This window comes from Strongylocentrotus purpuratus, unplaced genomic scaffold (assembly GCF_000002235.5).
Source record: "Strongylocentrotus purpuratus isolate Spur 01 unplaced genomic scaffold, Spur_5.0 spur5_scaffold_2, whole genome shotgun sequence".
Taxonomy (NCBI): Eukaryota; Metazoa; Echinodermata; class Echinoidea; order Camarodonta; family Strongylocentrotidae; genus Strongylocentrotus; species Strongylocentrotus purpuratus.
In genome coordinates this window covers 3,141,947-3,168,325 of record NW_022145605.1, presented here as the reverse complement: position 1 = coordinate 3,168,325, position 26,379 = coordinate 3,141,947, and the positions used below count along the sequence as shown (strand labels likewise).

Genomic DNA, 26,379 nt, shown 5'->3' with positions numbered 1-26,379 from the left:
TTTATAGCTTTTCATCATATTTCATTTCCCTTTAATTGACTCAGCCGGTGTGACAAACATCTACAATGTATGGCACAGTACAGTACAGATCATTATGATATGGGATGGGGCTCTACACAAATCTATGTCAAAGGACGGTAGTTAATCCAAATTAACATCACTTACAGTATTATCAATAAATAATATCTGATTGCTATGGAAGTTTTTATGATGAAATTCTAGGATCACTTTCTTGATCAAGGCTGTTCATGTTCATACTTGACTTCCGTCCATAATAAACTACATTTCAGGCTGTCTACTGCCGGCGATTCAACGAATGCTAAGATACCAGGATGACGAAACTTGTCAGTACTGAAAATAAGTACATGGATCGTTCGCCATTTCTGTACGTCTCGTTCTTAAAAAAAACACCTTATAAACATTTGTATATGCAATAAAAGTCAGAAATGTGTATGCCCACACATTGAATGGATAAGATTTGATTGAGGAGTAGTAGTACCAAAAGTGAGAACAATCACATTGAGATTTCTACAGATGCAATGTGACTTTAATTTTACTTTTATATATATATCTTTGAATACCAGGACAATATTGCCGTTTACAACCATGAAACCTGTCCCCATTTTCTGATAAACAGAATGGCCTGAATTCACAAAGGAGGTTTAAAATTAACCCATGGTTTATACCTTCATTTACATAACCCATGGTCTAGTAAGTATTAGTATTAGTAAGTATTTTCAAATATACTAACTGCTTTCCATAATTGTTAAGTTCAACCTAGGATCTTTGTGAAACAACCCCAGGAATTTTAACCACTTGCCATGTTTTGTGATCCAAGGACAGAAGGAAAAGCAACGGTTCACCAAAATAATATTTTAATTATAATTACTATATACTTTTACAAACAATCTGTAAAATTGTCTTCTTTTTCACCATAACTTGGAAGATCCAAGCCTCTTTGGTGAAAAATATTTATTTTGCATTGCAAACTGCTACAATATACTTTGCTCTGTTTAAATCACATTACATGTATATATGTTTGCATTGCAAATTGCTATAATATACTTTAATCTTTAATAATTCATCTGCTTTTCACATATTCAACTATCAATGACTTGGTCAATCTCATAAATATCAAAGTAAACTGTCTACCAGCGCAATGCGATGAATGGATCATTAAGTGCATTTCATTTTCAATGGCAATACCATATCATTAATATCTACCGGTAGCGTGGAATTGTAATGTCATGATAATTTTGTAATGTCACATAAATCTGTGAATTGGGTTTTCATCTTTGTTCACCCATGATTCTGTAACTGTGGCAAAATACAAAGACATAAGATCTGGGCCTTGTTTCATAAAACTTGATATCAATAACAAGTTACAATCTACTGTTATAAGCTCCTGAAATCATGGCATCTGATTGGCTGAGAGCATATTTGTCATAGAAATTTAGCATTTGTTAGAGATAACAAGTTTTATGAAACCCGCCCCTGTACCTCATAAAACACAGCTACATGTACATGTATGTAAGTACATTTAGGGGCCATCCATTTGAATTTGTAATGTGCTATTTTCTGCCTCTGTGTTTTCTTTCTCAGCAGAAATTACACAAAGAAAAAAAAAAAAGTTTTATATAGTGAGATAAGCACATGAAATGGACATGACAGGAAAATATTTTGCTTCTGTTCAAATTACGTTTAAAGACCCATGCTAAACCAATCATTATACATCCCCAAAAAGGGAACTTTTTTATCTGATTGAAATAGAATACATTTCATCTAGGTCGTTTTCTTTTTATTCTGAATGTTATGTTCAGTCTATTGTCGGAGGAGACATAAATGTACATTAACATAAACGGTAGTGGTGAATGGATCCGAATATTTAGCAGAAAATAACCATGGCAACTGAAAAAATATAATCATTGGATTAACCAAAGTCTGAGAAAATGGCTTCATATCAGCCAAGTAAAATCATATCAAAATATTTGAAACCACAGTATCATATTTCTCCAGCCCCCCTTTGACTAACTACAGGTATCTATTTGTACACAATTAGGGCACTAATATTAGCATGAAAATGCAAGTCATTGTCCACCATCAACCCCATTTTGGGAAGAAAAAAATAAGAGCAACATGTAGATGTAAAAGCATCTCCATCTCTATCAAAATAATTTAATGTGGGCAGGGTCTGGTAAAATTGTGTACCCCCTTTGGATATCCTTGTATCAATAGAGACATGTGTTATGTAATAGAAGGTTCAATATAATTCAGCATGTATGAATCTGAGTTGGTCCAACAAAAATGTTCACAGTAACACAATCTTCTTTCACTGGCTGAAACTTACAGAATGCCGAAGAAAAGTCCAGAACTAAAAAAAAAAGGAAAAAAGAAATACATTTGAATGTGTACAGGATATTTAGAAGTAAACATTTTACCTGACACAATGTCATATCATACCAACATTTATGGTTTACCAGTGCATTGAACTTCACAATTTATATTCAGTGAGATATTCTTAAGATAATACTGCACATGGGGGGGGGGGGGGGTCAAATTATATAAGAGCCCATCATGACCAGATAGAGCAAACAGATTATAGGAAATTGTTAATGATACCGATTTCTTCAATACAAAATATCTCTCAGACAAAAATACACATACAAAGATTTCCCCCAATTTGACGACGAATAAACTTTAAATTTTCCTTGCACTGATCATCTTTCATTCAACCTTTCAGATAGCATCTCCTATATACATATATGCAACAAATAGAAATCTGCTGGCTGGCTGGCTACTCCATTTGGCGGCGGTCCATCTGCTGGTATGACGGGAGGGAGTTCAAGAGCACAGTTTTGAAGTGGTGGTGGTGGTGGTATAGTAGTCCTTATCTGACATGCAGATAGCTTAGGAAGATACATCTAAAGGGAGGGTTCATCTACAGATCAACCAACCCTCCCTCAGAGGGAACCTAGTCTCTCCCCTAGCCTGATCTTATCCCCACTGTTGAATACAAAGTTAAAGTCTTTAGGTGCTTCAAAGACAAGGACGATGGTTGAACCGAGGTTAAAGCTACCTATACCCGTCCCTTTGGTCATCGCCACACCGTCGTCGTGATCACCTCTCTCTTTCCGGCATGACTTCAAACTTTTGTCGTAGTAGGCGCCAGGCTTGCACTTCCCTGTTAGGTTTGTGCACAGCTCCTTTGGATTGTAAGAAAATTGGATAGTTGTTCACACTTACAAGAGTCAAAGCTTTTGATTTTTAAGAAAATATACTTCATAGCTACATGTACCCATGTAATTTTTCTTAGCTACATCAACAAACAAAAATAAGTACACCAATTTAATTGACATTCAAAAATACAATTGATCAAACTTCCCAAAATACCCATAAGAAACAAGAAGTAAGAGTACATGTATGTAGTTATGTAATTGTGATCATATTCAAAGTAATATAAAATCCTAGAAAAAAATGTATAAGATATGATCTCCTTCCTCTGAGATATGAAGACTAAACTTCCTTAGAAGCTTATAAGAGATAACAATAAAGAGTCATCTAGTTATGTAAGATGACTTGAATATCAGTAGGCCTAATATAACGTCTGAAATTGACATCCCTGCATGTAAGTCACTTAATTTCAAAGAAAACAGATTTTCTTGCAATATGTTGGATTCACTGAAAAGATGAATAAAGGCCAACTTCAGAAGGCAGACAGGACAGATCCTATGGTACTAACAGTTCAGACCTTATGTTAAATTAGGGCCAAGCAAACTAAGAAGTGCGAGTGTAAGATAAAAAGTGTTGAGAATTCTCGATAAACCTATAGCCTTCATGTCCAGGCTTAGCCCTACCAACCCAGCTTTATAGCCGAATATGCAAAGCTTCAGAAGATCAATTTGATGCCTCAGTCACAGCTTTGCGTATTTGGCTTGCGTATTGCTGCGTATTTATGGCAAGCCGTTTTTAACATTTATTCCTATTTCTTGATATCAAGAGATAATTTTTCTGTTGTGAAGCAATAGTAATTATTGATATCAAGAATTTGATTTCTTGGTATCAAGATATCAAGAAATTAGGCCTACAAGAAATAAGAATAATTGTTAAGACGGCTTGCAATAAATATGCAACAATACGTGAGCCAAATACGCAAACGTGTGACTAAGGCATTAGAGAAAAATTGCAAGAATTGCAATATAAAACATGAAAGCTGGTAAGATATTAGTTTTGTAGCAGAAATGCAGAACCTTGGTTTATATGAACTTACCTCGTCACAGTAAAAGGAGATGGATCCTACATTGGTGGCGCCCACGGCAGTGAAAGAGAAGAAGCCGTGCTGCCAGTCTCCTGTGATACACACTCTCTCATTAAAGTTGAATAGGCCTCTCACCCATCTAGCGATGCCAGGGTTAACAGACAGCAGTTCACCTGAGGGGAGGGGACACAATATTCAACCGTTTATCATTCTGTACATCTGGGCCGGTATTCAACTCAATACTTACTGCATGTCAGAAATATGAGTATTTTACTTAGTTTTCGGCTTAGGTAAAATACGAGTTAACACCAACATTACATGGACACCGTCATATTTTCTGCCCCAACTTTATGGAATGACCCTTATAGTAAACGAGTAACAGAGAATGGAACCCTGAACCTTGTGATCAAGGGTGGATTGAATGAAGAAAGGAAAATCTGACTGTCCCGAGATTGGAACCCTGAACCTTTTGATCGAGGGTGGAGTGACTGTGAATGAACCACTTGTATATACCTGGGAAGTGCCTTCTATGATGTGCAGTCCAGTCTGTTGGTGAGTGGAACCTGTGGTAGTCTCCAGGGGCCAGGTAGATCACACAGTGATACAGACTGGTACCTTCCTTCTGACAAAGGGAAGAATGATAATCCTCATCGGAAACCTGATCAAAGAATCCAGGATGGAAAGGAAAAGAACAAGGATATGTTATACAGTGAAGGATGGTGTTTGAACCGCCCCCCCCCCCTCACAAACACACACACCTTGGAAAATGTATAACATATTGCTGTAAATTGATATGAACATGGAAGAAGAGCTAACAAGTAATATATGTACTACATTATACAAAACTAGACACTTTGATATGCAAGAAACAATTCATGAGGTTTTTGTTTGGAAGAAAAAGGGCAATCATCAACGATCTCCACAACTCTCATCAGTTCCCTTGTCTTTTTTCTTGAAGTCCCTACACTTGGTAAAAGCACCAAGGGCATTATGTAGTGGAGCACACACCGGAAGTGAATCTTTGCTCATACCTACCTCATATTCATTGCCTACAGTATCCGAGTTGGTAGAGTTTGGTCCTAGGAAGTCCTTGAGGGAATAGGTGATGCCTTTGACTTGCTCCAGCTTGCTCTTCTCTACTTTACCAAAATGGAGGACTCTACCATCACATGGGCTGACCTGGAGGAGGAGGAGGAGGAGGAGGAGGAGGAGGAGGAGGAGGAGGAGGAGGAGGAGGTAGAAAAAAAGGTGTATTAAAGTGAACGCAATGAGAAATTGGATTCAACATAAAATGACCACTGACGAGTGACGAATGATAACCTCTTGCTCTGGTGCCATCAGCTTCATATTCATAGTTCTGATTGAAATTTCCCCTAACATTTAGTGAAACAATCCATGAAGTTGAAATAAAGTTCATACTGCATCTGCACATACTTACTGTAAGTGTATTTAAGAGAAAAATGTTGTATTCCTACTTCATGGGTTGTTTGTTATTTTTCTATTACTATTTTATATGTCCTCAGAACAGAAAGGATTCAATAAGCTCTGAATATGTTCTTAAGTTTATACTTGCTGAGCTCAAAATGTTGTGTATCGGGAGAATTAATAAATACTGACCAGGCCTTGGATTTTTCTTAAATATAGAATTAAAATTCTGAGACAATGGCACTGAAAGGCAAGAAGGTTGAATGATTATCATCAATAAAAAGAGTTAATCACAATGATAAAGCACATGTTGTTACTCGAAAGTGTCATGGAACAGATGGTAGACTGTTTTCTAACCCATTCAAACACAATTAGTCGATGATTGGCCAAACACATGTACATGTACAACATGCATACCGGTACTCAATATGTCTGTCACTTCTCATAGAGAATCCTACTAAGAGGATATTCACCAAAAGGAAGTTGAAATCAACACTATGAAGTTTCCCCCATTAATGAAATTAATCATGATTTCCTTTTGTATGAAGGTGTACCATGGTAGGCCTGTCGATATTGTACAGTCAGTGTCTAGAGCAATATTTCCATACGATCCCACCTGAAGTTCCTGAAGACAGAGTCACATCTATAGAATAAACTGGGCCAAGTGCTAATGTTACATAATAACAAGAAGAAAAGAGTGTTCTTTTCTTTCAACATTTTTTTTTTTTTTTTTTTTGGGGGGGGGGGGGGGGGGGGGAGCGCTACACTAGCAAATTCAGTACCGGTAGTCTTGCTTCTTCTTTTTTCTTTTTTCTTTCTTCATTATTGCAAATCTATTTTTTGTTATGATGATTTTAAAGTCAGAAAATAATATCAAAATCATTTTTAAATCTGTCGATCATGGATTTTAGCCGAAGTATTGGACACAAGGATGCTTGTATTATGAGGTGAATTGATCAAAGTCACTGTCATACATGACCTAATACATGTTAAATGCAGAATCGATGAAACTTAGCCACTATGCTGTTTGGATTCTTATCTAAAAAATGCTTATTTCTTGTGGAAGATGCCCTATAAGTTTTTCATTTATTCCACATTGTTTAATGGACAGCCTGTTAAGAAGTACAAAGAGTTCATTCAGTATGTTTTAAACCTCAAGTCTCCTACAACACATATTTTTTTGATGAGTTTTGTAGGATAGTGTAAGGCTGTACATGCTAATATTTCTTTATTTCTTTTCTTTTGTTTACGCCACATACAATCGTTTAAATAACCTTTTGAATCATAAGTGCTTTATCTTGTTTGCTGTATTTCCTTGCTAGCAATTATTTGTTTAATGGGAATAGGTGTCTTTCTATCTTAAGCAGACTAACTAACACATGTTTGTCCTGGTATTTAAAACACGATAATGGGAATCAGCCTTGATCGATAGCCTATTAAAGTCACATTCATACCAATCCACTATCATACAAGCCTTGATCCTATTTAATTGCTTGCTCAAATATTGGCTTATACCCCATTCACAGTGGTTTTGAAATTTGTAGCGGCGTTGTAGCGGAGCGGCGACACCGCCATAACACCGCTACAAATGCATTCACAGTAGAAAAGTTATCCCGCTGCAGCAGCGGGATAAATATCATGTACCCATTCACGCTGCAGCGGGTGATTTTTATTACCTCCGTAACAAACACGTGTATGCATGGCTCATGACCCGCGAGTGACCCCGATATGACCGGAAATACTTCAGCGCGGGGTTTTCGATTGCTTGAAATTGCGCGCGCTAGCTGTACTTTACACACTCTTCCTCATGTAGCTAGCTCGATCATATTACTTTTTAAAAAACTAGCATTTTTATTGCTTCCAGTCAGAATATTTTAATTTTTTGAAGTGTGAAATATTTTTATTTGGATAATTATAATATCTACATAATAATAAAATCAATTTGAATCCACTGGTTACTTTATTTCTATTTCACTTTATGTTCCCCATTGCTGGAGAAAAGAGGTCAGTGATAGGTAAGTAAAAAAATCACACGTGTTTGTCGCGGTGTTATAGCGGAGAGCCTTCACACTGAGTAAACACCGCGACAGCAGCGGGACTGTCCCGCTGCTGTAGCTAGGCGAACCTAGCGATAGTTTGTCGCGGCGTTATCGCGAGGCGGTGTTATCCCGCGATAGTTTATAACGGGTCCGAGCCTTCACACTGAAGACAACACCGCGACAGCAGCGGGACAGTCCCGCTGCTGTCGCGGTGTTTGAGGCCACTGTGAATGGAGTATTAGATTCCTAATCGTGGGTCACCAAACTCAAAACACAAGGACTGATGTTTTTCTCATTGCCAATGTCAAAAGGTTCACACTTCTAGAACAATAAACATTTGGTTCTACAGATAATTTTCATTTTGTGTCAAGCAGCACTCAATCATTCATTATCAAATAAGGTGATTACTGAACACCTTGATTTTATTAGGATCAAAGTATGACGAGCTTTTATTGTGAGTGTCACCTGTAGGTCAATCAAAAAGTGTAAATATTATGAAAAGGGGAACACGGGCTTCAGAATCAAAGTCCATATTTCTAGTCAAATACAAAGCTTTGATGTAGTCATGCTATAAATCGTATGATTTGAGATTTTGAGGTTAAACTTAATAGATTGCATTCTTCTAATGTGGACATCATAATAAACAGGCCAGATTAAGTCTTTTTACCTGATCTCCCATTATGCTCATAATCTCAAATCAATTCTATTATTGGGGAATGCAATGATGAGTGCAAGAATTTGTCTCTTTTCCATGCTATTCTTTTATTTTGTTGTCCTCCCGGGGCCTCAAAGAGTACACTTTTTATGTAATGCAAGAGGCCCCTGCCCTCTATTTTGGTACATGTACATGCGCAAGTTTCCCTTAAAAGAAGTGATTACCTATTCTGATCACGAGCAAAGCATTAAAATGAATAATGTATGATGTAACAAATGTCCTTTCATTCATTACAAAAACACCCTAATCGATAATTTGATGATTCTATGCATTAATATCCCATTTAAACAAACAAAATACATATTTTGTTATTCATTAAACATTTTTTCTCTCTAAAAACGGTAAAAAATCCGGACTGTAGATTTTAAGATTTTTAGGTCAGCCGCAAAGGGCAATACAACATCCTTTTTTAACGCCTAATGCAGCAGAGCTTCAAAATTACAACCTTTAAAAAATTCTTGTATCTGATGTTTAATTTACCAGAAAATTTAATTGAATATTGGTGGTAGAATGTATGATATAAGATTGAGAAAAAAAAGAGAAAAAACAGAATAAATTGGAAAACAAATCTTTTTTTGGTGACATTTGAAAATCTAATATTTGTTAGAAATATACTCACCAGCATATGATGTGCATCCACTGGTCTTACATCTGGCTTGAGTTCTCGCATGAAAAAATCCTGCAGATTTCTGTACTGCTTGAGATCTTCTACCAGAGCCTCACTAAGGTTACAGTTGAAAAGCCGTACATAGAGACTGTACATGGGAGCCCGGAGAAAGAGCGGTACCTCCAAACTATTCACCCGACCCCATAACCTCGATAATGAGCGGAATGGTAAGATGCGGTACAAGTTGACCTGTGGCAAACAGAAAGGCAAAGTTATGTTTTAATAGTGGATACAGATTTTTCATCAGCCAAATATGTGCGAATTACCGAGGCATATTTTGGTCCACATCTTACAAACACATCAAGTCTGATATGAATAGTTTAGCCCTGTAGCTTATCAAGCTTTACAACATTGAAAAGATATGGATCTAGATCAGTGTTAAATTCAGATCATCTAAATTTTTTACAAAGGTTTGTTCACTGCTTGTAGTTGTACTGTTGTATACAACTATACATTTTAAACAAAGTACTTGATGCCTAGAGATTGATCAGTGTTTCAAAATCAGTTTAATCTTGTTGATTTGCCAAATTTGTCCTTTGTCTACCGGTATACAATAAGTATTAACATCAAGCATAGGAGAAGAGAAATCATCAGTCAACTGGGATGGCCTTCTCTGCAGACTACATAGAGAGCACTCCAGAGTCCAGACTAGCCATCTTCTACAAAATCCACAATGAGACTGGATTTTGACCCAACAAACCACATCACTCCTGTGACAAGACCATCAAGGACAGTTCACGCTGACGGGTACCAGCTCCCCACAAATAGGTGCATTACTATCCCGGCTGTGTATTAAAAGCTGTGCTATTGATTCTCAACATTTCAAACACCACTGTACAAAACTCAACTGCTTTCACTCAAAATCGGTACTTTAGTGACGATTGATGACACCTAAATAGCAGTAAAATACAATTTTTTAACTTTCCGATGTTAGAAAGAATAATTAAACTAGATGGAATTCGACTGTGCGCAGTCGAAAATGATGCCTCCGTCATAGAGCAATTTTACAAACCGAAACGAAAGAAATTTTTCAAATTCAAGTTCAATTGTAATCCATTAACATGTTCTCAGAATATCGTGATTACAAGCAATTTCTCATATACATATATGACCCTTTGATCTTTGACCTCATGACCCTAAAATCTACTCAGTTCATTGGCTCTGCAAGATTTCCTGAGTTAAATAGTAATCCATCTGTCAGTTCTAATGAGAATGCGTCCACAAGCTATTTTTGCATACATAATGAGCCCATGACCTTTGATCTTATGAACCATTCATTGGCTCTGCAAGATACATAAATGATCTAAGTTTGGCAGGAATCCATCAATCTGTTCTAATGATAATACGATCACAAGCTATTTTTGCATACATAATGAGCCGCATGACCTTGACCTTTACCTCATGACCCCAAAATCTAATCGGTTCATCAGCTCTGCAAGTAACATACATGACCTAAGTTTGGCAGGAATCCATCAATCGGTTCTTGAGATAAGGCGATCACGAGCTGTTTTTGCATACACAATGTGCGCTGTGACCTTTGACCTCGTGACCCCAAAATCTAATCAGTTCATTGGCTTTGCAAGATACATACATGACCAAAGTTTGGCAGGAATCCATCAATCGGTTCTTCAGATAACGCGATCACAAGCTGTTTTTGCATACATAATGAGCCCTGTGACCTTTGACCTTTGACCTCGTGACCCCAAAATCTAATCAGTTCATCAGCTCTGCAAGATACATACATGACCAAAGTTTGGCAGGAATCCATCAATCGGTTGTTCAGATAACGCGATCACAAGCTGTTTTTGCATACATAATGAGCCCTGTGACCTTTGACCTTTGACCTACGTGCTCCAAAATGTAATCAGATTGTTTTCCTATAGTGATACACACTATCACTAAGTTTGAAGTTTAAATCTCCAGTGGTTCTTGAGATATCATGATAACAATCTCAATGTATGGAATTTCATAAGTTGACCTCTGTGACCCTTGACCTTTGACATACGTGCTCCAAAATCTAATCAGATCGTCTTCCTATGGTGATACATACTATCCTTAAGTTTGAAGTTTAAATCTCAAATGGTTCTTGAGATATCGCGCTAACAAACTCAATACAAGGAATTTCATAAGTTGACCTCTGTGACCTGTGACCTTTGACCTACGTACTCCAAAATCTAATCAGATCGTCTTCCTATGGTGATAAATACTATTCCTGAGTCTTAAGTTTAAATCTTAAATGGTTCTTGAGATATTGTGATAACGGTCAAACAGGACGTACGGACGGACGGACGTACGGACGGACAACCCGAAAACATGATGCCTCCGGCACCACCTTCGGTGGCGGAGGCATAAAAATTCAAATTGTGAGCCCGCTGTCAAACTTGCCGATCAACCCCATAGCCATAGGCATGATTGTGTGCATCTGTGTGTTGTGAGTGTATTGACTATTCATGTATTCAAATGCTGCCTACACGTAGTGCAGTGCTAGAGGTCAATACGCATTAGCATAGACTCTCTTTTTGCTTTGCTGGAGTGCCAGCTCCCCAGGTCCAAAACTGAACAACACAGACAATCATTCTTCCAAGTTCCAGAGGACCTTGCATGCATGGAACTCTCTACCAATAAAGCCAAGGCTCTATCGGTAGAAGCATTTTGTCTAATACTGACGAATGACACCAATGGCAATAAATGACACCTTTCAAACTTGTCCTTCAATCATTGATTAATAAGATTAAGATTAACTTTTTATAATACTGACAATCTAGGCCTGCAACATTATACAAATATGTGGAAAAGAAGGCTTGATCTAGAAATTTTAGAAAGTACCGTGGAATATCGTTGATGATTGACTAGAAAAAGTAGAATATGACAAATATGTAGGCCTAGATCTACATGGATTTGAATTGGATGTACATGTAAATTTACGTTAATTAATCAGCGCTTGTTCAGAAACCTATATCCAAAATTTGACCCGTTACTCCGGCATGGAGATACCGTACTAAAACATACCCAAAATAAAGTAAATATTCATTAAATGTCCAAATAAAGATCATGAGTTAAAAGTTGTTATGTTTATTACCGGTTTCGTGTTATTTTTGGAGTATTTTTCGGGGGTGTGAAGTTATCTACCGTAATGAGGATCTGAGACATTATGGTAGATAACTTCACACTTTTCACACAGACCTGCGCCCGTCTGCAACCCACCATCAGTATGCACTTGTATTGTGCAGCGGTTTGCCGTGAAACCTGTAAAAAAGTGTGTCTACTAGTACTAATATCAACTTTTTTTCGAAAAGTACTCCAAAAATAACAAGAAAATTGACACGAAACAGGTAAACATAACGACTTTTAACTCATGACCTTAATTTGGACATTTAATGAATATTTACTTCATTTTGGGTATGTTTTAGTAGGGTATCTCCACACCGGAGTTTCGGGTCAAATTTTGGATAGGTCTCTGAACAAGCACCAATTATTAATCTACAAGATTGTAAAATATGTCGACAAGATTTTATTAAGCTGGCTCACAGAGAAAGATGACAAATTTCATTTTCATTTTTGGCAGACTATTTCAATTGTATCGTACTAGTTTCACTCCAGACACACACGTTCTAGTATCTGGACACAAACTACAGTCTACTCAGACAGTAGACTCTAGGCTACTTACAAAGAAATTCCTGTAAGCTGCGATCTGCTCCTCTGCATAATCCAGATCACTGTCTATTAAACCATCCTTGTTCTTGAAACTAGTATGTGATTCTTCATGATCTCCCAAATCAATATCTTCATCTTCTGCCGAGTCTGGGACTCGAATCTTAACGTCCAAAAATTCACACCATGGCAACAAAATGTATCCAATTCGTAGACAAGCTTTGTATGGATTCACACGTTTTAGGTATGGTAATTGTCCAACAAAAGGTAGAAAATTCACATATATGAAATACCATGCCTGCACGGTGAGGAATATACTAAGGAATGCCGGAATATGTCCAAGAAGAACGAGGACTTCCATCTTGAAAAATTGATCTTTACTCTTGGTTCAGTCAAAGCGATCCTCTTCAGTTCAGTCCAACGCCCGGCAGAAGCAATTTTAATAGATTCTTCCACGCACAGCACAGCTCACAGCAGTTTCAGTTTTCACACAGTGACCGCACCTTTTTCACCGGCTACGAAAACGCATTGAGTTACCGTTGATAGCTGGTTGTCGACGAAGGGGTAACATTTACACACAATTTTCGGTGGTAAATCATAATTTGATGATAAAAAATTTATATCCTGTGTATTCTATTACTAATGCTCTTTCATGACATACAATTTATTTTTTATTAAATGCCGATGAAAAGGGGAAAAAGATGTTTCAAGACGAAATTGACGTGGAACTATCCTCATTCGTTCAATTCCCGCACGGGAAGACTTGAGCATAGCACGCATGCGCCATATCTAGGGTTACCTACGTGTTCTCTCTTCAAGTTGTCATGAACATTAACCAAACATCAATCATCGAATTTGAACGCATAATTCACCCTTTCTTAAAATTTTATTGTTGTTAACAATTCTAAATCGAAGAATTATAATTATAAAATAGATCAGGACCGGTTTTGATTTTCAATCTGCCAATGACATATTTCACGAAAAACGAAATGACAATGAAAAAAGCCTAGTGCTCCAACCCTATTGACCTTTCGGAAATCACCTCATGATGATCGGTGTGGATAGTCTGATATCGAAACCTACTGTTCTTCGCTACCGTTATACCACATTCAATAATATCACGGTGATTATTTTTTTTGAAAAGGTTTCAAACTTTCAATGAATTTTATCACTGCAATCTAACTGACTTTTATGTAAGAAAGCGGAGAGGGAATTGAGATGTCAATTCGAACTATTTTATTTGACGCCTAATAAAAAGATGTTGTATTGCCCTTTGCGACCGACCCAAAAATCTTGAAATCTACGGTGACGTCGGCTTTTTTTTTTAACGTTAAAAAAAAAAAAGTTTAATGAATTTTTTTTTAAAGCTTTTTTTAAGGCCTAATCTTCAGCTCTGGTATGGGCATCGTATATCGAGAGAACATGGCTATAATTCATTCTAGATTTTTTATCCTGCAGTAGATCGATTGTTTGAACTAGTAAAATAAAAACAACCTCACAAAAACTTGCTGGAATTCAACTCTCATTTGCACATAGGTCTAGTGGTGTCAGGCCTATTAAACTATTAACTCGATTTCCTTGTCTTTCTAATGCTCATTTACTCAGCCCCTATACATTTTCTACAAAAACCGTTTGGCATATGACAATTATTTGTAATCTTGAACATTCAGTGTAAGTTTTGTTGGATTCTGTGAGAATTTATTTCTATCATTACCAAAACTCTATCTATAAGAAGTTTCATAAAGAAGACAAACTCTTTCGGATTTTTCGATGACACGCCCCTCTTTTTCGCCGCATCACAAGCGCGTGTTCCCGAACATAATGCACATGAATCCGCGTCATCAATTTCTGAAAAGCATTCGAAACGAGGATGAAAGTCTAGAGTTTTTATACCATATACATGTACCAGCGTTTTTCAACCCTTTTTTCAGTCACGGCACCCTTTTTAGAAATACAAAACCCCAGATTATTCACAGAATAGTATGTGCATCACTCTGAAACTTGTCAAGTGCACACCTAAATGTATGGGCATAACCTTTGGGCACCTCGTTTATATAGAAACGGTGATTTCAGGCACTTCACTGCCTGAAATCACCGTTTCTATATAAAATTAAAAAAAGCGAGCGAGCGAGGAAAAAATACAAGTAAAAAGCTATTTCCTCATGCAATTACATACTCCAGCGGTTTTTAATATATTTTGTTGATGTAAATAAATTTTTCTCGTGGCGCCCCGTCTAACATCTCCAATTTGTAGATCCTTGTGACAAGGATTTTATATTTTGAAAATTATTATACACCCTATTCAAGGATTGCTTCTTCTTAGAATATTTTTAGCCAGAAAGTCAAGGTAAAAGAAAGAAAACCTGATTTCTTTCCTCTTTTCTTTGTATCATGTCATTTCCACGAAATTAAAAAAAACATATCGGATCCCTCTCCACCCGACCGTGGCTAACAAATTTCCTAACCTTTCCGCGTATCTTGTTATAACATGAATTTGATACCCTTTTCCAAATTTGTCCTGTTCTTTCATTTTTTCGTGTACGCGGATGATGTTACAGGCCTCCACTAGACATACTCCCATTGGGGCATAACACAACAAAATGGAGGAATAAAACAAACAAACAACAAACAAACAAACAACACACCAAATATGGAAATGAATAAGACACAGAGAGACGCATTTTTCTAATTAAAAGGACGACCGGGATGAAGTATTTTGATACTGGTTAATGTTCTCCTACTCCGACTAAAGGAAGCAACTGTCGTCAAAAAGGTGTCCAGAATTATATACGAAAGAACCTGAAAACACAAGTTTGGACAATAAAGAGTGTACCGAGCATTTACTCAGAAACATCTCTTCATGTTTTACATTTCAAGAAAAACTTCAGTATACAGTGTAGTTGGAAAAGTATATTATTATCGACAAAATATTAAAAGTATTAAAAGTATCTGTTTGAAATGTCCTTCTTTTTGCCAAGGTAGGTAATAATAATATTGTGCGAGCCAAGAGCATATGTTCGGGTCATGGGCCTATATTGCCTATATAATTACCACTTTTTTTCACATATACTGACAATTTAATATCGATTAGAAAATTAGAAATTATTATGTCTGCATCATAGTTTGGTCGATCTTCATCTCTTTCTCACTAATTCATCATGAAAATATGTTGACCGTTAAATCAATCTACATGAAAATAAAAATGTTAAAGCAACAATATAAAAATCAAGTCTTCCGAAGACCTATAATAAAAGAGGCCATGTCTCTTCTTTTTATCTCCCTTCTCTCTCTTTTCAATTTTTCATTTTCATATTTTGTTTTATTTAGTTATTTATTTACATATATATATTTTTTGTTGAGGGGGGGGGGGGTTGGGGGTTAAGTCCGATTTATGTCACACCCGGGACCCATGCCGAAACGCCATTGTATGCAACCGGGGAACAGCTGCTCATTTCAGTTGTTTTAATTTGTCAAGTCATTTCTCAAACAGGGAATACGTCAGATTGCCAACAGAAAGTGAAATGGAGGAAACGGCTTACACACCCCCCCCCCCCCCTCCACCCCCAATCCTATATACCATTGGCCTATCATGCATAACATTTATTTTTAAAAGTAAGCTTTTAATTTTATCGTCAAATCAGTAGCCTCAAGATTTTGTGATCTATACCCTTCATTAACCATTATGGAATAATAAGGATCCCGATCATAAAACAAAATATCGTTCAACATCAACAGCGATACCATGAAATTCAAGGAATTGTCGCCTTCTCAAAAACAAGCAATCATAACGCTTATACATAAGGATGGTAAAGACCCCAAATTCATTAGTAATTATAGACCTATCTCCTTACTCAACGTAGACTATAAGATTATTACCAAAATACTTTCTAAAAGAATAAAAAAAGTTTTGAATGAAATTGTGTCGGTCGATCAAGTAGGTTATTTAAAAGATAGAAACATCGGTGATGCAATCAGATTAATCAATGATATGATTTTTCATACTTCTTGTTTTAACAAACCAGGGTACCTATTGGCAATAGATTATGAAAAAGCTTTCGACTCGATTTCACATAGTTTTCTTCAGAAAGTGCTCATTTCTTTCGGGTTTGGGCCAATGTTTTGTGAATGGGTTACAATTTTACTTACCAATGCTCAAAGTTGTGTTTTTAATGGGGGTAAATCAACCGGATATTTTAAAGTTCAAAGGGGTGTAAGACAAGGAGATCCGTTATCTCCATATTTATTTATTTTATGCATAGAATGCTTAACTCACTGCATTAGAAATGATAAGTTGGTAAAAGGTATTTGTTTTGGAGAAACAGAAATAAAGATGATCTTATATGCAGATGACATGTCAATTTTTGTACGAGACATAAACTCGATTAATAGAATAGAGGTAATCATGGACAATTTTAGAAAAATATCAGGACTAAAGATTAATGGAAATAAAACATTCATTTTACCCTTAGGATCTTCTGTTGGCTCTGCGACTGTGTATCCTTTTGGAAAGGAGGCACACATTTTAAAAATACTTGGTATATATTTTACATTAGATCCCAATGTGGCGGAAGAGATGAATTACAAAGAAATATTAAGCAAAATAAAGAAATTGTTAAATTGGTGGAAACAAAGAGATCTTACTTTGATAGGGAAAATTCATTTACTGAAAACATACGCATATTCAAAACTAATCTATGTAAGCTCTTTGACTCCAGTGCCTGAATGGGTTATAAAAGAAATTGATGAGATCTGTTTTAATTTTCTATGGCGAGGTAAAGACAAAATTAAAAAAAGTACGATGTATTTTGATTACAAGCATGGAGGATTAAAAATGCTCAACTTTCAACTTTTTGTGAAAGTACAAAAGGTGATGTGGATTAAAAGACTTGTAACAGGAAACCAGAGAGTTAAATGGAAAAAGTATTTCAAATTTTTAATGAGACCTTTCGGAGGAAATCTTATTTTTTACTGTAACTATTTACCTAACAAGATCGATATACAATTACCAAAATACTATCGGGATTTAATAAATATTTGGTTAGATATGAATGATTTTATTAAAAAAGATACAACTCACAAAGGGAATGAATTTTTTTTAAATAATAGGTTTATACACAATAGTGGAAAAACATACTTCAATGAAAATCTTTTCTTAAAAACTACTTACAGATTGTACCATATTATAGATGGAAAAGGAACATTAAAGTCGGACACTTATTTCAGATGTATGGGACTAGAGGAAAAGGAAATATCAATGCTTAAAGAAATCTATGGTAATATACCTAAGGAATGGAAAATCGATTTAACAAAGAGGCAAATTTCATTTCATGATCTAAAAACAGAATTTATGTTCACAAAGAAAACATTCCAATTTGAATCGGTTTGTTCGAAGAATCTGTACAGTGCATACAAAAAATGCAAGACGTCCCTGTCAGTTTTCAGAATTTACATTCATCATACAATCTGTCGGTTAAAGAAATTGAAAAGGTTTTTGTCCAAGAATTAGTACTTTAGATAATAAACTAAGAGAATTTCAATTCAAATTGCTTTATAAAATTGTTTATGTCAATCGTTATTTATACAGGTTTCAATTCATATTAAGTGATAAATGCTCATTTTGTGGAAAAGAAGAGGAAACATATAGGCACATATTTTTTGAATGCGAAATGGTGTGAAAATTATGGGATCAATGTAGTGATAGTTTGGATATTCCAATCCTTAAAGATATGAGCTGGAAGGAAGTTCACATTGGATTAGACGAAATAACCGAAGATAGGAAATGATTAATCACGTGGTTTTATTAATTAAATATTTGATATTTATTAGTAGGGAAAAAAAGAAGCCTCCAAGTATTGAAGAAATAAGAGAGAAAATATTCAAAAGTAAACAGGAAGAAAGAAAGAGTGCTACTGAACGAAATACGTTGACGTTCCACTATAAAAAATGGGAACATCTCAAGGTAAACATGGACAATATGCAAGAAAATGCAAGGGATGAGGAAAGGGGGGGCCCGCCCGGTTCACAGCTGTGTGTGATTGACCGGTCTCGACTGCCATAGACTGCCCACGTCTTCTTGTTTCGTTTTTTTTTTTTTTTTTTTTTTTTGTTAAGTTTTGTTATTTGTTTTTGTCCTGTTTTTTTTGTTTTTTGTTTTTTTGTTTTGTTTTCTGTTTTTGTTTTGTGTTTGTTGTTGTTGGTTTTGTTTTTAACGGGGGTAGGGGGTATAACAAACTTTATTCATTCGATATAACTAAGTTGATTGTAGTCTGTACTTTGTTCCAATATGTTATAAATTATAATATGTAATAGAGATACTAGTACTACAGAACAAAATATAGAGGGGGGGGGGGGGGTTATAACAATATTAATTCATTCAATATAATTGAGATTACTGTATTTTGTACTCTGTAATTGGTTCCAATATGTTATATATTACAATTTGTATGAATTAATATTATTTATTGAGTGAATACAATAAAGAATATTACAAAACAAAAAAAAACAGCTATATTTTGAAGAATAGAAAGAAGAAAAAAACTGATTTACAGGAAAATTTTCCTGGACACATTAAAATGGTGTATTCTGGGACCGTACCATTCAAAATTTGATACTGATAAAGTTTAGTTTCATAACATCGCTTGCCGAAAAGACTTTTGGTAGGAAAGGAAAACAAAAAAATAATACAAATACAAATATCAAATGTGAATATAAAAGACAACGGGGCAGCGTTTGAGAGAAGGCAAGATATTTCCCTTTTCATGACTTTCTTTCATTTAATAGTAATAATAATAATGCATTATACCTATAACGCGCTTAATACTAATGTTTCTAAGCGCAAGAAAAAGAAGAGAGGAAAAGGAAGGAAAAGTGAGAGATACCAAAGAAACATGTTACAAATATTGAATTACAAGTAAACGGTAAAAAAGAATATGACCATTTACATCAACATTCATTCTGAAAGTTAGTACATGAAAGCAATGGTCACTATAAACTACTGGTCAGCAATAATTGTAAATGCAATGTTTCTAAAATGTTTGCATGGTTAGAAAGTATTGATATCATCAACAAAAACTCTGCTTCCATCTGATTCATTTGGGATACTTCTATCATTCTAGAACAACTTCCTCCTAGACTATCACAATCTGGACAGATCATTTATTGTAGTTGTTGTTTGCCTACTGGGCAGGCGCGGATCCAGGATTTCTTAGGGGAGGGGGTCCAACTTTCTTTTTTTTTTTTTGTCTCCCGAAAATTTGAAAATCGCACCGGCCAAAAAGTCGCTCAGTGGGGGTGGGGGGGTAGAGAGCACATTTTTTTTTTTTTTTTTTTTTTTTTTTGCTCCCGAAAATTTGAAAATCGCGCCGGTCGAAAATTCGCTCAGTGGGGGGTGGGGGGGGGGGGGGGGGGGGTAGTGAGCACATTTTTTTGTTTTTGGTCCTCAAATTTTTATTTCAATTTGCACCCCCCCCCCCTTGAGCGCCAGGGGGGGGGGGCCCAACCCCCAAAAAAGGTAAAAATCACGTGATTTTACATGATTTTTTTCTCAAGGGGGGGGGGGGGGCCCGGGCCCCCCCCCCCTGGATCCGCCACTGCTACTGGGTGTTGCAAGTGGATAGTCATTAGGGGGTGGTAATTCTTGGGTGGTTATTTAAGGAAGGGGGTAGTTGTCCTCCTGGGAAGTTTCCCTATGGTTAGTAAATCAATTGGTGAATTATCTTGGTCCTGTCTAAATCGCCTCTGGACTGGAAGAGGAAGATGATTCCAATGACCGGGGTAATAATACACTGTGTAACCGTTTTGCTCAGTCACCTAACCAGACAGACTATACCAGATATAGTTATTTTCATTATTACAAACATTATAATATCATATAGAGCTTAGCTTACTAATATCCATAACCCCTGGTTACCGGCCAATTCATTCACCTGAATAATGGTACCTGTATGGATGGAATCCACTGTGCATCATTAGTTGTTGCTATGTCTGGTAAGCCTCTGACAAGCTTTACAGTTGTGAACAAAAAGTTTGTTCAAATAGTAGAGTAAACAGTATCGTTTTCACACTTGCGTGGCTAAGAGGGTATTTAAAGCTGCAAGTTCCCAGGCTATCTTCCTGTTCACACCTGGTTTTTTTTAAAGTGAGGTAGCACCGCAAGTTCCTGGGCTAAGCTGGCCTTGCTCCCGAGTAGGGTTAGCGCAGCTATTGCGGTGCTACTTAACCCCGCAATTGCCGCGCTAACCTGTCAGGTGTGAAAGCATGAGCCATTATACCGCGATATCCTTTGATCGATGGTGCGGCGTATGAATATTCAAGAATACAAAGCGTAACCAATGACAAAAGCGAGGATCGGAGCGCGCCTTTTTCGTAGTAGCATGCAGGAGTTTGAGACTTTGAAAGTCCTCAAATTGTTGCAAACGATGTTTCACCCTCTTCCTTCTACTGTTGTTTAAGCTATTACTCTGTCTCCAACGATGATTCTTTCTCAAAAAGAAAATGGCAGGCCGGAAAACCATTGTATCCTTTGAAATCGTATTAGAAGTGGCGCGCCATTTTGAAGATCGAAGTCGACTGTCAACTTCTGGTTGGGAGTCGTAGAACTGCACAGCGCGTGCACACAGGTTAGGTCATGTCAATCTTCTGAATATTCCAATAGTCCCGGGCTAAGGCAAAGCAGGTGTGAAAACAGGCAATGTTTTAAGCCCGGGCCAGCTGTTAACCCGGGTTAATTTACCAGGTGTGAACAAATATTTTTCTTAGCCCGGGCTAGGGATAGCCCGGGTAATCTGAACTAGGTGTGCAAACAGTACAGGTGTATTGCCCTAGACTCATCCTCATCCTATAGCATTGAGTGCCGAAGTTCGTATGTCTTATTCGCTCATCGTCCAGGTTACGATTCTAAACAGAGCCTATGCATGAGGTTCACTGGGAAATCATTGAAGCAACGGGCTGGAGCATGGCAAATTCGATGTTTGAAGCTGATGCGATCACGACACATTGTTTAGCACACAATTGTTTGGAACCAGCAACCTTGACAACTTGGCCAGTATGACGTCACACTTCGATACACCTTTTAACTTTGATTCTTAAATCTAGATATTTCTTTTTCCTTCTTTTGGTTTACTTGCTCTTTCATTTGAATGTATTTACATATTTATTTTCAAACCACGGAAAGTGAGGTCTGCTGTACTGGCCAATAAATAAGAGTACTTCTGGGCTTCTTCTCGATGACATCTTTATTTTTGAATACTCCATACATATATTAGGTTCTTCATTGAATCGATATGGTGCTCTCACAAGCTTTTCAGTTTGAGTAAGTTTGCTTCTTGTTTGATTGATTGTGGGGTGTTTCAGTGCTAATGTTAGAAGTGTTAAAATACAAGAATGTTAGATGCTGCTTGTAAGTGTCGGCTTGCATGGTGATGTAGATATACAGTAGGCTTACTCAGGGCTAACAAACCCTCAAGAAAGATTAGTGAGTCAGAGCCCTTTTCAGGACTCCTCAACCCTCCCTCTCTCTCTCACATGGTGCACCTGCAAGCCTACTGTATACAAGAATGTTGTTCTCGTGGGCTGATGGTCTTGCCGGATGTCAGTTTGGTGAACTCTTAAAGAAGCTGTCAGAAGGCTAATAAGACCGACATTGTCAGTGTAGACAAAATTGTGAAATATCACTTGAAAAGGCTGCAAGACTTTGACTGTCCATCTTGTGGATTAACTGTCTTTTGGGCTGTAGCCATCAAAACAGGGGCAAAGCCTCTGGTCTGACTTTGGTGTACCCCTTACCCATTGTCTAAACCATCATTTTTCCATGGGCTGCCAAACAGGTTCAAACAAATACAAAGCACACTGAATTACTTTAATATGATAAGAGCGTTTCAGGCTAACGATATTAACTTTTTTTTTTTTTTTAAGTTAAATTAGAATAACAGTCATGTTCTTTGTTTTGCCCATACTTTGACTGTTTTGTTATTCCTAATTTTCCGCCTAATGGCTGCCTATGGTAAACTGATGTTTTAAACAATGATTTTAGGACTAATTTGTCCTTTGATTCTCCTACCAACCTGCCACTCTTTAGCCAAGGAGTCCTCAATGGATTGTGATCCTCGGATATGTCTGTTCTCCCTCTTCTTGATGTGACCATACTGCTGGTAACATATGTATGCAAAGCCTACACTGAAAGGGATAGGCACCCACTTGAGCGATCGCCAGTACCCTCCTAGACCACCTGATGATGGATTCCTGGATGAAGAACTTCTCGACCCTTAACAAAGTGAAAAAATACAAAATCAATGTAAAAATTTGATATATGAACAAATACATTGTATGAGCAAAAACATAGATGTAGCAAACTCCTGTCAAAACAAGGTAATTTGTCCTGTCCCTGTTCGTTATCGTCCACTGTATTTTAGACTTGATAAAACAACCTTATGTTATAACATCTTACCTGCTTTCAAAGGATTTGTTACAAGAAACTTGTAATTGTGCAAATGTATTCACACATACAGGTAGAGCCATATCAGCCATACCTAAACTGATCAGTTTGTCTATGGACTGCATATGTACAGTAATAAGTTCCATTATATTTTTATTTTTATTTGATTCTATTAAATCTTGCTTTTGAATATCAGTCTGTTGATTTATTTCTAGTTTTTCTTTGGGCTAAACATCAAGTCTGTACTGTGCAGGTAAATATCTGTAATCCTGTAATGAAATTAACAAACATAAAATTTTGTTAAAGCCATGGAATGAAACTAAAAAAAGAACGTCAAGACTGGGCTTTTGTTTATTCCCAGAATACAGTAACCTTTCAACTTTGTGCTTCATAGATTAATGGACATAGCTAGAGATTACACTTGGCCTAAAGTTTGTCTGCTTTCAGGTGCAATCTTTTCAAACTTAACATAAACTCAATTTGATTTGATTAATGTATAATTACTTAATTAGATTTCATGTAACTCTCATATAAAAAAAAATGTAACACTGATAGGTCTAGTCTTCAAAAAATATTAAAAGGAATTTTTAAGCCAACAATTTAACTACTTTTACGACCCAGGTAAAGTGTTGATAATATTCCTTTTAAATCATAAACCATTTTGTCAAATTTGTCTCAAACTTTTTCAGTACCGTTTCTCTGAAATCAGCAATTATTTTTGGGGACTGGTTTCCAAGAAAGTTGTTGCAAAACTTACATCAATTGAATAGCACAGGGTAAATCTAAATAATATACCGCAAATACAATCAACTTTTTAAAATCATTACCGATATGTATTGATTGTATTCAAAAAGGTTTTATGGATATAGGATTAACTTTGTATCGAATAATAAATAATGTGATATGAGAAACATGAATATCAGAGTAAATGAATGTTATACACACCTGTAAATAAGGGACCCGGGTGATTCAAGCATCGTTTCTGATTCAGGAAAGTGAGAGAGTGCATCTCTTTGCTCCCTTCTTTAAGCAGCTGCTGCCAAAGAAATCTGAAAGAGAATTCAAAGAAGCCATTGTGACTTGGTTTGAATTTCTTCTACACTTTAAAAAAGTTATTAGACTATTGGCCTAGGTGCAATGAATGGTTGACATACACTGTACATGTTTGGTGAATATATATATTATCTTACTGCTTTCAAGTGTGCCATTGTGGGTTGTCTTGAAGAATTTCATGACGCAAATATATTGAAGTTGAGTCAAATTTCATGATTAAACCCTTGTTTATATCTCATGGACATCGGAACTTCATTTTGTCTCAAGGAATTTTTTAAAGCAAATGAATCAGAGCTAGATGAGCCGATTTAATAATGAAACCCTTCATTATCTAACAAACTTTGCAACTTCTCAGGGCCATCTTGAAGAATTTTGCAAAAGAATCAGAGGTGAGTCATGGTTAAACCCTTCCTTATATCTAGCGTACCTCAAAATTTCCTTCCGTCTTGAATAGTTTTGAAATTGAAATGAATCGAAGGTGGGTCGAGTGTCATGATTAAAATTAAATCCTTTTTTTTTCTAGTGAACCTCAGAACTTTGTTTGTCTTGAAGTATTTTTAAATGAAATAACTCAGAGGTGAGCTGATTTTTATTATGAAACCCTATATTATTTAACAAACTTCGCAACTTTTAAGGACAGTCTTGAAAGTTGAACAGGGGTGTACGTGTCACGCCATCAGCTCGTAGAGGGAGACTGCAGCCACCATGCCCCCTTACTCCCACTCTAACCACAATTTTACCTTCTTTTTTTTTTGCTCAAAGGTGGGCGGGGGGTGGTTATTGAAAAAATATATATATTTAGTGCTCACTTCCACAGCCAGGCCAGGCAATACAGTTATGTGTGGAATCACCCCCCTTTTCCTAACTCCGGGAAGCTCCAACACCGGCGCCGCAGGCGTCGGAGCTTCGGGTGGTTTCCTTGGTTTCTCTTAGGGGCTAGTAAAACAGCCGATTGGGTGATATTATCGTTAAATCTGCAAAGGGAGTACTTACAATTTTTACATCATAGGGTGCACGACTCCTCAGGGCTCAACTCCAATCACTTGAATGTATAATTTGAAGAAGTCTTCGATGGGAAAAAAAGGTTAATTCGGGGTACTACACCAACGATTCTTCCATGTCGCAGCGTTGATTCAAAATAGCGATGAGAAGGTACGCATGCGCGGCAGTGGCGAAGAAAATATGAATATTCAGGCTATCGAGCGCCGATCGCTCGAAATCGCTGAATATGCACGAGGTTGAGAAGGGCTCTGCTTGTTCGAGTCGTGCATATTCAGCGATTTCGAGCGATCGGCGCTCGATAGCCTGAATATTCATATTTTCTTCGCCACTGCCACGCATGCGTACCTTCTCATCGCTATTTTGAATCAACGCTGCGACATGGAAGAATCGTTGGTGTAGTACCCCGAATTAACCTTTTTTTCCCATCGGAGACTTCTTCAAATTATACATTCAAGTGATTGGAGTTGAGCCCTGAGGAGTCGTGCACCCTATGATGTAAAAATTGTAAGTACTCCCTTTGCAGATTTAACGATAATATCACCCAATCGGCTGTTTTACTAGCCCTCAAGAGAAACCAAGGAAACCACCCGAAGCTCCGACGCCTGCGGCGCCGGTGTTGGAGCTTCCCGGAGTTACCCTTTTCCCATCAAAGACTTCTTCAAACAAAGTTCAAATTATAATTTCAAGTGGGTGGCCATGGTGGCACAATGCCCAGGCCCAGAGGAGTCAAAAAACATTGTAGGTCTAAGTCAAAATTGTAATTACTCCCTTTTCATATTTTTAAAAATTTCGCCCAATCCGCTGTTTGAATCGTTTTCCTGTTCACCCTCCCTCTAGAGCTCCGCCGCCTTTGGCCTCGGCGTCGGAGCTCTTGGTTGACGCGTGCGCGGAAACATACACAGCAACAGCTATGCTTATGTTTGGGACTACATGTACCTTCTCGGAAAAAAATAAAAGCACTTGTCCTAATTAATGCAACTTCTCTAACAGTATTATACATACCGTTTAATCATTATACTCTGCATCGCAACACTGATGATGATAAATACGTATAGAATTCCATGTAGTTCACACAATGGGTGATTGTTATGTCATACAGGCACGAGATTACAACTCAAGCTCAAATCTTGCACAACCTGA

The 26,379-nt window shown here is 36.9% G+C and overlaps 1 protein-coding gene across 2 annotated transcripts; it reads right to left on the bottom strand.

The window, feature by feature from the left end:
• LOC593856 (phosphatidylserine decarboxylase proenzyme, mitochondrial) lies at positions 1-26,379 on the bottom strand. Of its 2 annotated transcripts, XM_030991442.1 has the most exons (8): positions 26,242-26,379; positions 24,130-24,233; positions 22,814-23,013; positions 9,054-9,290; positions 5,291-5,434; positions 4,769-4,913; positions 4,268-4,428; positions 1-3,203 (listed from the first exon to the last, which is right to left on the bottom strand). In XM_030991442.1, exons 1-8 carry the CDS (start codon positions 26,262-26,264, stop codon positions 2,961-2,963), a joined length of 1,257 nt encoding a protein of 418 aa, XP_030847302.1. In that variant the 5' UTR covers positions 26,265-26,379; the 3' UTR covers positions 1-2,960. The 2 variants fall into 2 exon arrangements, with proteins under 2 accessions (XP_030847302.1, XP_798408.4); XM_793315.5 differs by lacking the exons at positions 22,814-23,013; positions 24,130-24,233; positions 26,242-26,379 and adding an exon at positions 12,769-13,530.